The sequence below is a fragment of the Oncorhynchus mykiss genome, chromosome 19 (genome assembly GCF_013265735.2).
Source record: "Oncorhynchus mykiss isolate Arlee chromosome 19, USDA_OmykA_1.1, whole genome shotgun sequence".
Taxonomy (NCBI): Eukaryota; Metazoa; Chordata; class Actinopteri; order Salmoniformes; family Salmonidae; genus Oncorhynchus; species Oncorhynchus mykiss.
Genome location: NC_048583.1, coordinates 52,821,800 through 52,835,904, shown reverse-complemented (window position 1 = coordinate 52,835,904; position 14,105 = coordinate 52,821,800). Strand labels below are relative to the sequence as shown.

The following is a 14,105-nucleotide window of genomic DNA, read 5'->3' as shown; positions in this document are numbered from 1 at the left end:
CAAGATGTCATTGTCTTGTGAACATTCTAGAACGCTGGAACAAAACACCTCAAGACACCGAATCATTTGCTGCATAACAAGCCACAAAACAAATAGTAAACTATCTTTATTGATATGTAAAATTTCTGCTATTTACAGGTTTTATACTGCACAACAAAATGGTTTCACGTAATAACTCAGACCACAGTTCATACATACAGTAGGGTAGGAACTGCGTCAGAGATGCCAACTCCACAAGCGGCTCCTGGCATTCATCCTAAAGCGGACATTGCTGTTGGCTGTACATTAAGAGAAATCCCATGCAGCCTTGGTTACAAGTTGGAACACTGGAATGTAAGAGTAACTATTTCTTTATAGCCTACACCAGGGATCATCAACTACATTCAATCGAGGGCTGATTTTCTTTTCTTGAGCAGATGGTCTGGGGGCCTGAACATAATTACAAATCATTTGAAGACTGCAAGAAGCCCAAACAGATATGAAGTTTGCCTAAAACATAACGTTTCTTACATTCGTATATGATCACATATCTATGTGTGGGAGTAGTTGGAACAGATTTCCTCAATTTAAATCACTTGGAGCTGATTTGCTGCTGTTTTTTGTCTTTTATGTTCAATTATTTTATTTGAATTGTTGGGCCTCCAGTTGGGGAACCATGGCCTACACTTTCTCTGAACTTTTAACACTAGTGGGGCGGGTGTGGCTTGGTGACAATGATGGCAAGAGCAGTTGCTCACAGATTTGACAGCTCCAACGCAGTTCCACCTCCAACACCGTCAAAACATGCACTATGCTGGTTAACACTTGAACTGAGTGAATAGACCTAGGCTACATCTGCGTCTGCTTCAAAAAACACATGCCAAGGTTGATTCTCAAGTCAGAACATTAGTTTTGCCAACAGATCATTGGTACATGAGCATGGATATATAATTTAAGTCTTACGCAGTAGTAACAGTTAATTGTGATGTTTTGCTCCAAATCATAGTAGCCAGGGTTGAAATTGAAGTTTGGAGAATAGTTCTGAAGATGTGAATAGGTTACAAGCCATCCACAAACCTAATACTGAGATGGTGTTATAATATATATTATATTATATTATATAAGATAGTCATGAACATATTTTAGTGCATTTTCAATTGGAAATCTGAAAGTCATTTTTGTATTCGCCACTAGAGGGTAACCTAACAAAGAGAGTGCCATGCCCAGTCACCAAACAATCTCCCTCTCATGTACTGTACTGGTTCAGGAAATCCATGGAAACTTCACTAGTAAGTCATTTAAATTCCTGAAGTTTACACTGAATTAGCCTATGTAATAATAATAGCCATAATTGATGAAGGCAAACATGGTTTGAAAAGTTACATTACAGATGCAGTATAGACAGCAAAACAAATACAGTGTGTTCGTGTGTCTATAATATTAATCCAATGTGATTCTCTGATAAACCATTTAGCTATATACATGGTCTTTTTTTAAACTATTTTCTTAGCTTTTATTCATAATATGTTATTGTTATCAATGAGGAAATGCAGTATACAAGACTGAATCTATAATGCTCCAGTGTGGATTTTCATGAGGGGTTGTGTTCAGAACAGAAGTTTAATCATCACCTTGGTGACAGATTTGAATATGTAGGGCGGGGTTGGGGGTTGCTAGGTTACGACATGTGCGTCATTGCCAGGGATACAGTTGCCGTGTGCGTTGCTACACCTTGTTCTGTTGGGTGATGTCAGCAGAGACGCTGTTGTAGGACTTGCTAGCTCGGGTGCTCATGCCCAGGTATTGCTTCAGGAACTCACTGAACCGTTTCTGGTTGTTCCACTTGCGGGCAGATTTCCGGACGCCTATGAACCCGCCGTAGCGCTTCTGCAAGGGCCTCCCGGGGCCCATCAACTTCCTGTAGCCATGCCTTCCCTTCAGGAACCCCCCGAAGCGCTTCGACAGACTTATCCCCGCCGCTCCGTCCTGCTCTCTCTCCATCGCGTTATCCCCCTCTTCCTCGTCCCCCTCTTCCTCGTCCCTTTCCTGCATTTCCTGGGGCAGCTGGGAGTTGTAGACATCAGCGGTTAGCCGGCTCTCACTGCCCAACTCGTCTATGCCCAGAGCACGGACCACGTGGTCAAACCTCTGCAGGGCTACTGGGTACATCAGCCCCCCTTCCCCCTGTTCCTCCTCTTCCTCTGGCAGCATGGCCTCCACCTCCTTCTGGACCCGCGTCAGCATGGCAGCGCCCCCTATGGGCAGGGAGGGTAACTGTGGGGAGGCTGAGGCCTTGCGGCACATGTCCCAAGTGAAGGCAGGGGAGACGTTACCCTCACACTCCACCAGACACACCTGAGACGGGGAGGGAAACACAGAGCACATGGCCGTTAGAGAGCAGCTCTCCCACAGACTATCCACACTGACTCTATGCCCATCCACACTGACTCTATGCCCATCCACACTGACTCTATGCCCATCCACACTGACACTGAAACACCTTCACTGTCACTCACTCACACGCAAAAACCTCACTCACACACTCATTCCTCACACCACACACTTATACCCACACGCAGACACCCCTCACACCTACGCTGCTGCTATAATGATTATTGGTTTGATTTATTACTATCGTTATGCTACTGTTCATTGATTGCCATTTCCATTAGTATCTATCTTTTTATCCTGCTACTGGTCACTATTACTCCTGTTTACATACTATTAGTATATTACCATAAGTATTTATTTATGCCTGCTACCAGTCACTTTTTAGCCCTGTTTACGTGTACACTCACCGGACAGTTTTTTAGGTACACCACCCCGTTCACGAAAATGGATCGCTCCTACAGACAGTGAGTCACGTGGCCATGGCTTGTTATATAAAGCAGGCAGACAGGTATAGAGGCATTCAGTTACTGTTTGATTGAACATTAGAATGGGCAAAACCAGTGACCTAAGTGACTGAGCGTGGTATGATCATTGATGCTAGGCACTCCGGATCCAGCATCTCAGAAACTGCCTCCTGGGCTTTTCATACACGACAGTGTCTAGGGTTTACAGAGAATGACGCGACAAACAAAAAACATCCAGTCAGCGGCTGTCCTGTGGGAGAAAACAGCTCGTTGATGAGAAGGAGAATGGCAAGAACCGTGCAAGCTAACAGGCGGGCCACAAACAGACAAATAACGGTGCAGTACAACAGTGGTGTGCAGAACGACATCTCGGAAACGCACAACTCCTCAAATCCTTGTCAGGGATGGGCTATTGTAGTAGACGACCACCCTGGGTTCCACTCCTATCAGTTAAAAACAAGAAGAAGCTAATCTAGTGGACATGTGATCACCAACACTGGATAATAGAGCAGTGGCAAAGCATTGCCTGGAAAATAACAGCAAGTTCAGTTTACTCCCCAGACCTCAACCCAATAGAGCATCTTTGGGATGAGATGGAACGGGCTGTTCGCAGCATGAATGTACCGCCTTCCAATCTGCAGCAACACGGACTAACCCCCCTGCTGTCACGGCCGTCATCGGAATGAGACCAAGGTGCAGTGTGGTCAGCGTACATTTAATTTTATTTTAAAATGTCGCCAACAAATGACCGAAACAACCGTGATGCTTACAGGGCTAAGTGCCACAAACAAAGTTAACTACCCACACTGAAAGGAGGGAAAAAGGGCTACCTAAGTATGATTCCCAGTCAGAGACAACGATAGACAGCTGTCCCTGATTGAGAACCATACCCGACCAAAACATAGAAATAAAGAAACATAGAAAAAAAACATAGAATGATCAACCAAATCACACCCTGACCAAACCAAATAGAGACATAAAAAGGCTCTCTAAGGTCAGGGCGTGACACCTGTGGAACGTTTCTGACACCTTGTAGAATGCCCCGAAGAATTCTGAGGCAAAGGGCCAACCCAGTGCTAGACAGGTGTACCTAATAAACTGGCCGTGAGTGTTAATCCTACCACCAGTCACTTTTTTCTCTTATCTCAACAGAGGTCATTAGAGCGCGGAACAGATCAGTGTACTGTCTACACTCGGTCTGTTGTTTTTATGAAATCTTTTTCATTAAATCGTTTTAAAATCATGTCAACAACAACAACATCTTTAACCATTGGAAGTTCTGATAGCTAATGATTCCGAGACGCGGTTAGCTTTTTTGTCTGGGACCGCAAGATTGTGTCCCGGATTCCAACAAAAAAAATTAACAATAGTTAGCGTTTAGCCATCACGCTAACAGAGCAAGATAACGGTGCTAGATTCAAAACACCAGTGGTATTTGTGTCTACGTCTGGTCTCACATGTGCTAGGTGCGAGAGGATATCTACACAAGAGGAGGAAAATAAGGTGGAACTGATAAATGAACATAAAATATTTGTCTGTTTCGAATGTATTATCATCAAGCAGCTTAGGGAGGAGATTCTCCGGCTGCTAGCTCAGCTGCAGGAAAAACAAGATGTGCTTTCTAAGTACTTGGATGCAACCCAGTTACACAGAATGTCAGTTCTGAATGCCTTCTACAGCCAAGGGGTCGATGAGTTGGGCGGTACTGACCTGATCCAATCCAATGGGCAGATGGTAAGCTCAACACCGCGGCCAGTGGGAGACTGGACACTGGCAAGGCGAAGGAGGTAGGGTGGAAGGCAGTCTAGCCGGCATCCATATATCCTAGAAGATCAGTTTCAGCTATTAAACAGCTTTGCCCCACTGGAGGCAGACATACCAGCTCTGGGAGTCAACTCTGATTCTGGGAGTACACCAACAGCCAGCAGACCAAAGGAAACAAGGTCTTGGGCCCTCCTCCATCTCCAGAGGATTCCGACGCCATCCGCTGCTACTGGTACATGTACGGTGAGGCAGGCTGGCATGAATCAAAGCCCACCTCCCCCTGCACGAGGCAGGCTGGCATGAATCAAAGCCCACCTCCCCCTGCACGAGGCAGGCTGGCATGAATCAAAGCACACCTCCCCCTGCACGAGTCAGGCTGGCATGAGTCAAAGCACACCTCCCCCTGCCCGAGGCAGGCTGGCATGAATCAAGCACACCTCCCCTTGCACGAGTCAGGCTGGCATGAATCAAAGCACACATCCCCCTGCACGAGGCAGGCTGGCATGAGTCAAAGCACACCTCCCCCTGCACGAGTCAGGCTGGCATGAGTCAAAGCACACCTCCCCCTGCACGAGTCAGGCTGGCATGAGTCAAAGCACACCTCCCCCTGCACGAGTCAGACTGGCATGAGTCAAAGCACACCTCCCCCTGCACGAGTCAGGCTGGCATGAGTCAAAGCACACCTCCCCCTGCACGAGGCAGACTGGCATGAGTCAAAGCACACCTCCCCCTGCACGAGGCAGACTGGCATGAGTCAAAGCACACCTCCCCCTGCACGAGGCAGGCTGTTCTGTTCCCCCTCTTCCTTACCCATTGGATTCCATCATGACCACCTTTGTCGGGGGCAGCTCGATGGTGAGAGATTTCATCCTGTAGGCCGACCAAGGTCCACTGTCATCCAGGCGCCCGTGTCCAAGACATCAACTCCCTCCTGCCCAGAGTTCTAGCTAACTACTCTAATATTGACACTGTTGTCACTCACGTTGGATTTAACAACATTCGCTTTCGGCAATCTGAGGAACTGAAGAAGGACTACAACATACTCTTGAAAACCCTTGTTTTCACAGGGAAGAGAACAGTCATCTCTGGCCCCCTGCCATGCTATAGAAGGGGTTCGGAATGTTACAACCGCCTTGCTGCCCTAAATAAGTTCCTGAAGAAACTCTGCAAAGACAGGAATGGCTCCTTTGTAACAATTTTGACTTGTTGTGGGAGCAACCAACACTCTTTTAAAGAGATGGAATCCACCCTGACCGCAGGGGTTCCAGGATTATCTCCAACATAGCGAACTGCTTAAGAGACTGGCGGTCTGGTTTTGTTAGTGCTCCAGTCCTCCATGTCATAACAAGTAACAGAGGACAAGGAAATTCTATCCCAGAGAAATAGAAGTGCAGTAAATGTAAGTAACCAAATATATGTTCCTTTAACTGTTAGCTCCGAGGATATTGTCTGCAATAATCATATGGGCATAAAATTGAATGTCAGATGATGTGGAAGTAAAATGGCTACATGTTCCTCTGCCTCACATAAAGCCTTTTCTTGTAGGAAGTTGCTATAGACCACCAAGTGCTAAAAGTCTGTATTTGGACTATATGTGTGAAATGTTGGATAATGTATGCAATATCAACAGAGAGGTATATTTTCTGGGTGACTTAAATATTGACTGGTTGTCGTCAAGCTGCCCAATCAAAACAAGCTCCAAGCTGTAACCAGTGCCTGCAATCTGGATCAAGTCATCAGTCAACCTATCAGGGTATTTACAAACAGAACAGGAACTAAATCATCCACGTGTAATGATCATATCTATACTAATGTTGCAGAAATCTGATCTAAAGCCGTATCCACACCCAGATGTAGTGATCATAATATAATAGCCATGTCTAGAAAAAACAACATTCCAAAGACTGGACCTACAATTGTGTATAAATGATCATACTATAGGTTTTGCAATGATTTATATGTTGAAGTAAAAATGTAAAAAAAATATTTGTTGGTCTGATGTGTGTAATGAGGAACATCCCAATGCTGTGCTTGAAGCATTTATGAAACTACTTCTTCCAGTTACTCAAAGACATGCACCCATCAGGAAACTGACTGTTGGAACTGCTAAATCCCCAAGGACAGATGATGGAACATTTTATGGCTGAGAGGGTTGAGGCAAAGAGCAAATAAGTCTGACAACACAGCAGACTGGAAAACATACAGTACCAGCCAAACGTTTAGACACACCTACTCAAGGGTTTTTATTTATTTTGACTGTTTTCTACATTGTAGACTAGTGACTAGTGAAGACATCAAAACTAGGAAATAACACATATGGAATCATGTAGTAACCAAAAAAGTGTTTAACAAATCAAAATAAATGTTATATTTGAGATTCTTCAAAGTAGCCATTGTTTGCCTTGATGACAGCTTTGCACAATCTTGGCATTCTCTCAACCAGCTTCATGAGGTATGGAATGCATTTCAATTAGATGTGCCTTGTTAAAAGTTAATTTGTGGAATTTCTTTCCTTCTTAATGCGTTTGAGCCAATCAGTTGTGTTGTGACAAGGTAGGAGTGGTTTACCGAAGTTAGCCCCCTTTCCTGTGGCGGTCCTCTCATGAAAGGAAGACCCAGAGTCCAAATGTGAGATTTTTGGTTCCAACCGCCGTGTCTTTGTGAGATCTCCACATGTGTGGTTCCCACCGTGAAGCATGGAGGAGGAGGTGTGATGATGTGGGGTGCTTTAATGGTGACACCGTCAGTGATTTATTGAAAATTCAAGGCACACATAACCAGCATGGCTACCACAGCATGCTGCAGCAATACTCCATCCCATCTGGTTTGCACTTAGCGGGACTATCATTTGTTTGAAAAACAGGACAATGACCCAAACACACCTCCAGGCTGTGTAAGGGCTATTTGATCAAGAAGGAGATTGATGGAGTGCTGCATCAGATGACCTGGCCTCCACAATCACCTGACCTCAACCCAATTGAGATAGTTTGGGATGAGTTGGACCGCAGAGTGAAGGAAAAGCAGCAACAAGTGCTCAGCATATGTGGGAACTCCTTCAATACTGTTGGAAAAGCATTCCAAGTGAAGCTGTTTGAGAGAATGCCAAGAGTGTGCATAGCTGTCATCAAGGCAAAGGGTGGCTACTTTGAAGAATATAAAATATAAAATATACACTACCATTCAAAAGTTTGGGGTCAATTAGAAATGTTCTTGTTGTTGAAATATATTTTTTTAAATTGCCCACTAAAATAACATCAAATTGATCAGAAATGCAGTGTAGACATACCAGTCTAAAGAAGGCCAGTTTATTTGCTTCTTTAATCAGAACAGTTTTCAGCTGTGCTAACATAATTGAAAAAGGGTTTTCTAATGATCAATTAGCCTTTTAAAATGATAAACTTGTATTAGCTAACACAACGTGCCATTGGAACACAGGAGTGATGGTTGCTGATAATGGGCCTCTGTACGCCTATGTAGATATTCCCATAAAAAATCTGCCATTTCCAGCTACAATAGTCATTTACAACATTAACAATGTCTACACTTTATTTCTGATCAATTTCATGTTATTTTAAAGGACCGTTTTTTACATTTTCTTTCAACAACAAGGACATTTCTATGTGACCCCAAACTTTTGAATGGTAGAGTATTTTGATTTGTTTAACACTTTTTTGGTTGCTACATGATTCCATATGTGTTATTTCATTGTTTTGATGTCTTCACTATTATTATACAATGTGGAAAATAGTACAAATTAAGAAAAACCCTTGAATGAGTAGGTGTGTCCAAACTTTTGACTGGTACTGTAGGTAAATTGCAGTTGTTCCAGAAAAAAGTGGCACGTATCGCGCTTAGATGTACACAGAGGACAAGTGTCAGTAACAGGCATGCCAGTCTCTCCTGGCTCAAAGTTTAGGAGAGATTGACTGCGTGACTATTGATCTTTGTGCAAGGTGTTGATGTGTTGAAGGTACCGAACGGTCTGTTCAAGCAGTTGGCAGACAGTTCAGACACTCATCGGTACAACACAAGACATGCAACTAGAGGCCTCTTCACAGTTCAGACACTCATCGCTACAACACAAGACGTGCAACTAGAGGTCCCTTCACAATCCCCAGTTCCAGAACAGAGGCTGGGAAACACACAGTATTAAATAGAGCCATGACTACATGGAGGTCTTTTCCACCCCAGGTAACTCAAGCTAGCAATAAAACCAGTTAAAAAAACCCAGATCAAATAACACCTTACTGCACAAAGGGGACTGTGAAGAGACAGCCATTATATATATATCATATTGTAATTTGCACTCTACTATGCATTAGACCGAGATATTGTGTGCATGTACTGATGTGTAGACTGTGTGACATTTTAAATGTATGTATTTCAGTCCTTGACCAATAATGTTCTGTACTATGTGTTATGTTATGTTTCATGTGGACCCCAGGAAGAGTAGCTGATGCTTTTGGGGATCCTAATAAATACAAACATTTTATGTAAAACCTACCTAAACCACTCCAGTACCCCTGCACATTGAAGAAGGTACTGGAACTGGTCTGTATATACTCACAGACTCGTGTGTCTTCAACCTGTATTGTACTTCTAGTGTGTTTTTAAATTATTATTTTAATGTTTTATTCATTTTTATTATATATATTATTATTCTCACTGCATTGTTGGGAAAGAGCTCTCATGGTAAGAACTGTTTCATACCTTTTGTATCCTGTGTAAGTGGGGAATAAACTTTAAAACTTGAGAGAGAGAGAAAGAAGGGAAGAGGGAGAGTGAGGAGAGAGAGCAGAGAGGGGGAGAAGGAGAGAGGGAGAGGGAGGGAGAGAGAGAGGGGAGAGAGAGAGGGAGAGGGAGAGGAAGGGAGAGAGAGAGAGAGGGAGAGAGAGAGGGTGAACCAACATTATGACTTGTTAGTTATTTATTCATTCCCCAGTCACATCAAAATCAAATCAAATTCCATTATATTTGTCACATGCTTTGTAAAAAGGTGTAAGCTAACATTAAAATGCTTACTTAGGAGACACTTTATCCAGGTGTTGTACAGTGCTAGACCTTCCATGGTCAAATGCTGACGTTAAAACGGCTTTATGAATTGAATTGAGATAGACGATGATACACAATGATACACCATCAAACACTGGGAGTCCCAATGTGAAGCATGATGATGATAGCCATATGACATGAAGGCATGAAGAGACCATACTGTACTTCTCTCGACAGAACATAGAATCCTCCTTTTTTGTCTTACAGAATGCTTCACCCTGAATTAGCATGGCGTCCATGCTGTCTGTATGGTCTTTGTGTGAATGTACTCTTAGTGTGTGTATAAAACATCAGGAACACCTGTTCATTCCATGACATAGAATGACCAGGTCAATCCAGGTGAAAGCTATGATCCCTTGAAGGGGAAGGAGACAGTTTAAAGCAGGATTTTTAAGCCTTGAGACAATTGAAGCATGGATTGTGTCTGTGTGCCATTTAGAGGGTAAATGGGCAAAAATATTTAAGTGCCTTTGAACGGGGAATGGTAGTAGGTGCCAGGTGCACCGGTTTGTGTCAAGAACTGCAATGCTGCTGTGTTTTTCACACTCAACAGTTTCCCGTGTGTATCAAGAATGGTCCACCACCCCAAGGACATCCAGCCAACTTGGCACAACTGTGGGAAGCGTTGGAGTCAACATGGGCCAGCATCCATGTGGAATGCTTTCAACACATTTTAGTGTCCATGGACAAAAGGGGTTCCAACTCAATATTAGGAAGGTGTTACTAGTGTTTGGTATTCTCAGTGTAGTTATTCCTTAGAGAGCAGCACAGATAGAGATTTCTATATGGCTCACAGTCCCAACAGAGCAAGACATTACTATGTGATTTGTATATCTACAATCCGTCTCCAAATGCATCACAGTCTCGTCTTGGAGTCTCTCAGTGGAGATGCCCCAAGTCGGAGCTGAACCTGATATCAACACTCTCACACACACACACACAGATTATCCTCATCTCAGAATTCCTTCAGTTCAGGAGGCGTACAGTATACCAAATGTCGCTTATGGCCGTCCCCCGCACCTCTCTGATTCAGAGGGGTTGGGTTAAATGCAGAAGACACATTTCAGTTGAATGCATTCAGTTGTACAACTGACTAGGTATCTCCCTTTCCCTTTACCCTGCAGAGAGACGACTTCTCTAGAGAGAAAGAGACAAATATACCCTGCAGAGAGACGACTTCTCTAGAGAGAAAGAGACAAATATACCCTGTAGAGAGACGACTTCTCTAGAGAGAAAGAGACAAATATACCCTGCAGAGAGATTACTTCTCTAGAGAGAAAGAGACAAATATACCCTGTAGAGAGACGACTTCTCTAGAGAGAAAGAGACAAATATACCCTGCAGAGAGACGACTTCTCTAGAGAGAAAGAGACAAATATACCCTGTAGAGAGACGACTTCTCTAGAGAGAAAGAGACAAATATACCCTGTAGAGAGACGACTTCTCTAGAGAGAAAGAGACAAATATACCCTGTAGAGAGACGACTTCTCTAGAAAGAAAGGGACAAATATACCTTGCAGAGAGACGACTTCTCTAGAGAGAAAGAGACAAATATACCCTGCAGAGAGACGACTTCTCTAGAGAGAAAGAGACAAATATACCCTGCAGAGAGACGACTTCTCTAGAGAGAAAGAGACAAATATACCCTGCAGAGAGACGACTTCTCTAGAGAGAAAGAGACAAATATACCCTGCAGAGAGACGACTTCTCTAGAGAGAAAGAGACAAATATACCCGGCAGAAAGACGACTTCTCTAGAAAGAAAGAGACAAATATGCCCTGCAGAGAGACGACTTCTCTAGAGAGAAAGAGACAAATATACCCTGCAGAGAGACGACTTCTCTAGAGAGAAAGAGACAAATATACCCTGTAGAGAGACGACTTCTCTAGAGAGAAAGAGACAAATATACCCTGTAGAGAGACGACTTCTCTAGAGAGAAAGAGACAAATATACCCTGCAGAGAGACGACTTCTCTAGAGAGAAAGAGACAAATATACCCTGTAGAGAGACGACTTCTCTAGAGAGAAAGTGACAAATATACCCTGCAGAGAGACGACTTCTCTAGAGAGAAAGAGACAAATATACCCTGCTGAGAGACGACTTCTCTAGAGAGAAAGAGACAAATATACCATGCAGAGAGACGACTTCTCTAGAGAGAAAGAGAAAAATATACCCTGTAGAGAGACGACTTCTCTAGAGAGAAAGAGACAAATATACCCTGCAGAGAGACGACTTCTCTAGAGAGAAAGAGACAAATATACCCTGTAGAGAGACGACTTCTCTAGAAAGAAAGGGACAAATATACCCTGCAGAGAGACGACTTCTCGAAAGAGAAAGAGACAAATATACCATGCAGAGAGACGACTTCTCTAGAGAGAAAGAGACAAATATACCCTGTAGAGAGACGACTTCTCTAGAGAGAAAGTGACAAATATACCCTGCAGAGAGACGACTTCTCTAGAGAGAAAGAGACAAATATACCCTGCTGAGAGACGACTTCTCTAGAGAGAAAAAGACAAATATACCATGCAGAGAGACGACTTCTCTAGAGAGAAAGAGACAAATATACCCTGTAGAGAGACGACTTCTCTAGAGCGAAAGAGACAAATATACCCTGCAGAGAGACGACTTCTCTAGAGAGAAAGAGACAAATATACCCTGTAGAGAGACGACTTCTCTAGAAAGAAAGGGACAAATATACCCTGCAGAGAGACGACTTCTCGAAAGAGAAAGAGACAAATATACCATGCAGAGAGACGACTTCTCTAGAGAGAAAGAGACAAATATACCCTGCAGAGAGACGACTTCTCTAGAGAGAAAGAGACAAATATACCCTGCAGAGAGACGACTTCTCCAGAGAGAAAGAGACAAATATACCCTGCAGAGAGATGACTTCTCTAGAGAGAAAGAGACAAATATACCTTGCAGAGAGACGACTTCTCTAGAAAGAAAGAGACAAATATACCCTGTAGAGAGACGACTTCTCTAGAGAGAAAGAGACAAATATACCCTAAAGAGAGACGACTTCTCTAGAGAGAAAGAGACAAATATACCCTGTAGAGAGACGACTTCTCTAGAGAGAAAGAGACAAATATACCCTGCAGAGAGACGACTTCTCTAGAGAGAAAGAGACAAATATACCCTGTAGAGAGACGACTTCTCTAGAGAGAAAGAGACAAATATACCCTGTAGAGAGACGACTTCTCTAGAGAGAAAGAGACAAATATACCCTGTAGAGAGACGACTTCTCTAGAAAGAAAGGGACAAATATACCTTGCAGAGAGACGACTTCTCTAGAGAGAAAGAGACAAATATACCCTGCAGAGAGACGACTTCTCTAGAGAGAAAGAGACAAATATACCCTGCAGAGAGACGACTTCTCTAGAGAGAAAGAGACAAAGATACCCTGTAGAGAGACGACTTCTCTAGAGAGAAAGAGACAAATATACCCTGCAGAGAGACGACTTCTCTAGAGAGAAAGAGACAAATATACCCTGCAGAAAGACGACTTCTCTAGAAAGAAAGCGACAAATATACCCTGCAGAGAGACGACTTCTCCAGAGAGAAAGAGACAAATATACCCTGCAGAGAGATGACTTCTCTAGAGAGAAAGAGACAAATATACCTTGCAGAGAGACGACTTCTCTAGAAAGAAAGAGACAAATATACCCTGTAGAGAGACGACTTCTCTAGAGAGAAAGAGACAAATATACCCTGCAGAGAGACGACTTCTCTAGAGAGAAAGAGACAAATATACCCTGTAGAGAGACGACTTCTCTAGAGAGAAAGAGACAAATATACCCTGCAGAGAGACGACTTCTCTAGAGAGAAAGAGACAAATATACCCTGTAGAGAGACGACTTCTCTAGAGAGAAAGAGACAAATATACCCTGTAGAGAGACGACTTCTCTAGAGAGAAAGAGACAAATATACCCTGTAGAGAGACGACTTCTCTAGAAAGAAAGGGACAAATATACCTTGCAGAGAGACGACTTCTCTAGAGAGAAAGAGACAAATATACCCTGCAGAGAGACGACTTCTCTAGAGAGAAAGAGACAAATATACCCTGCAGAGAGACGACTTCTCTAGAGAGAAAGAGACAAATATACCCTGTAGAGAGACGACTTCTCTAGAGAGAAAGAGACAAATATACCCTGCAGAGAGACGACTTCTCTAGAGAGAAAGAGACAAATATACCCTGCAGAAAGACGACTTCTCTAGAAAGAAAGAGACAAATATGCCCTGCAGAGAGACGACTTCTCTAGAGAGAAAGAGACAAATATACCCTGCAGAGAGACGACTTCTCTAGAGAGAAAGAGACAAATATACCCTGTAGAGAGACGACTTCTCTAGAGAGAAAGAGACAAATATACCCTGTAGAGAGACGACTTCTCTAGAGAGAAAGAGACAAATATACCCTGCAGAGAGACGACTTCTCTAGAGAGAAAGAGACAA

At 43.3% G+C, this 14,105-nt stretch overlaps 1 protein-coding gene across 1 annotated transcript in view; it reads right to left on the bottom strand.

Annotated features, from left to right (window-relative positions):
• Positions 1-128: 128 nt before the first annotated feature.
• The window catches only part of LOC110498105 (proenkephalin-A), a 40,457-nt gene continuing 26,480 nt past the window's right edge, over positions 129-14,105 (bottom strand). Inside the window, exon 3 of the mRNA XM_036955070.1 lies at positions 129-2,334. Within this exon, the coding sequence (XP_036810965.1) occupies positions 1,705-2,334 (630 nt within the window). The 3' untranslated portion in view covers positions 129-1,704. The remainder of the gene's footprint in view (positions 2,335-14,105) is intronic.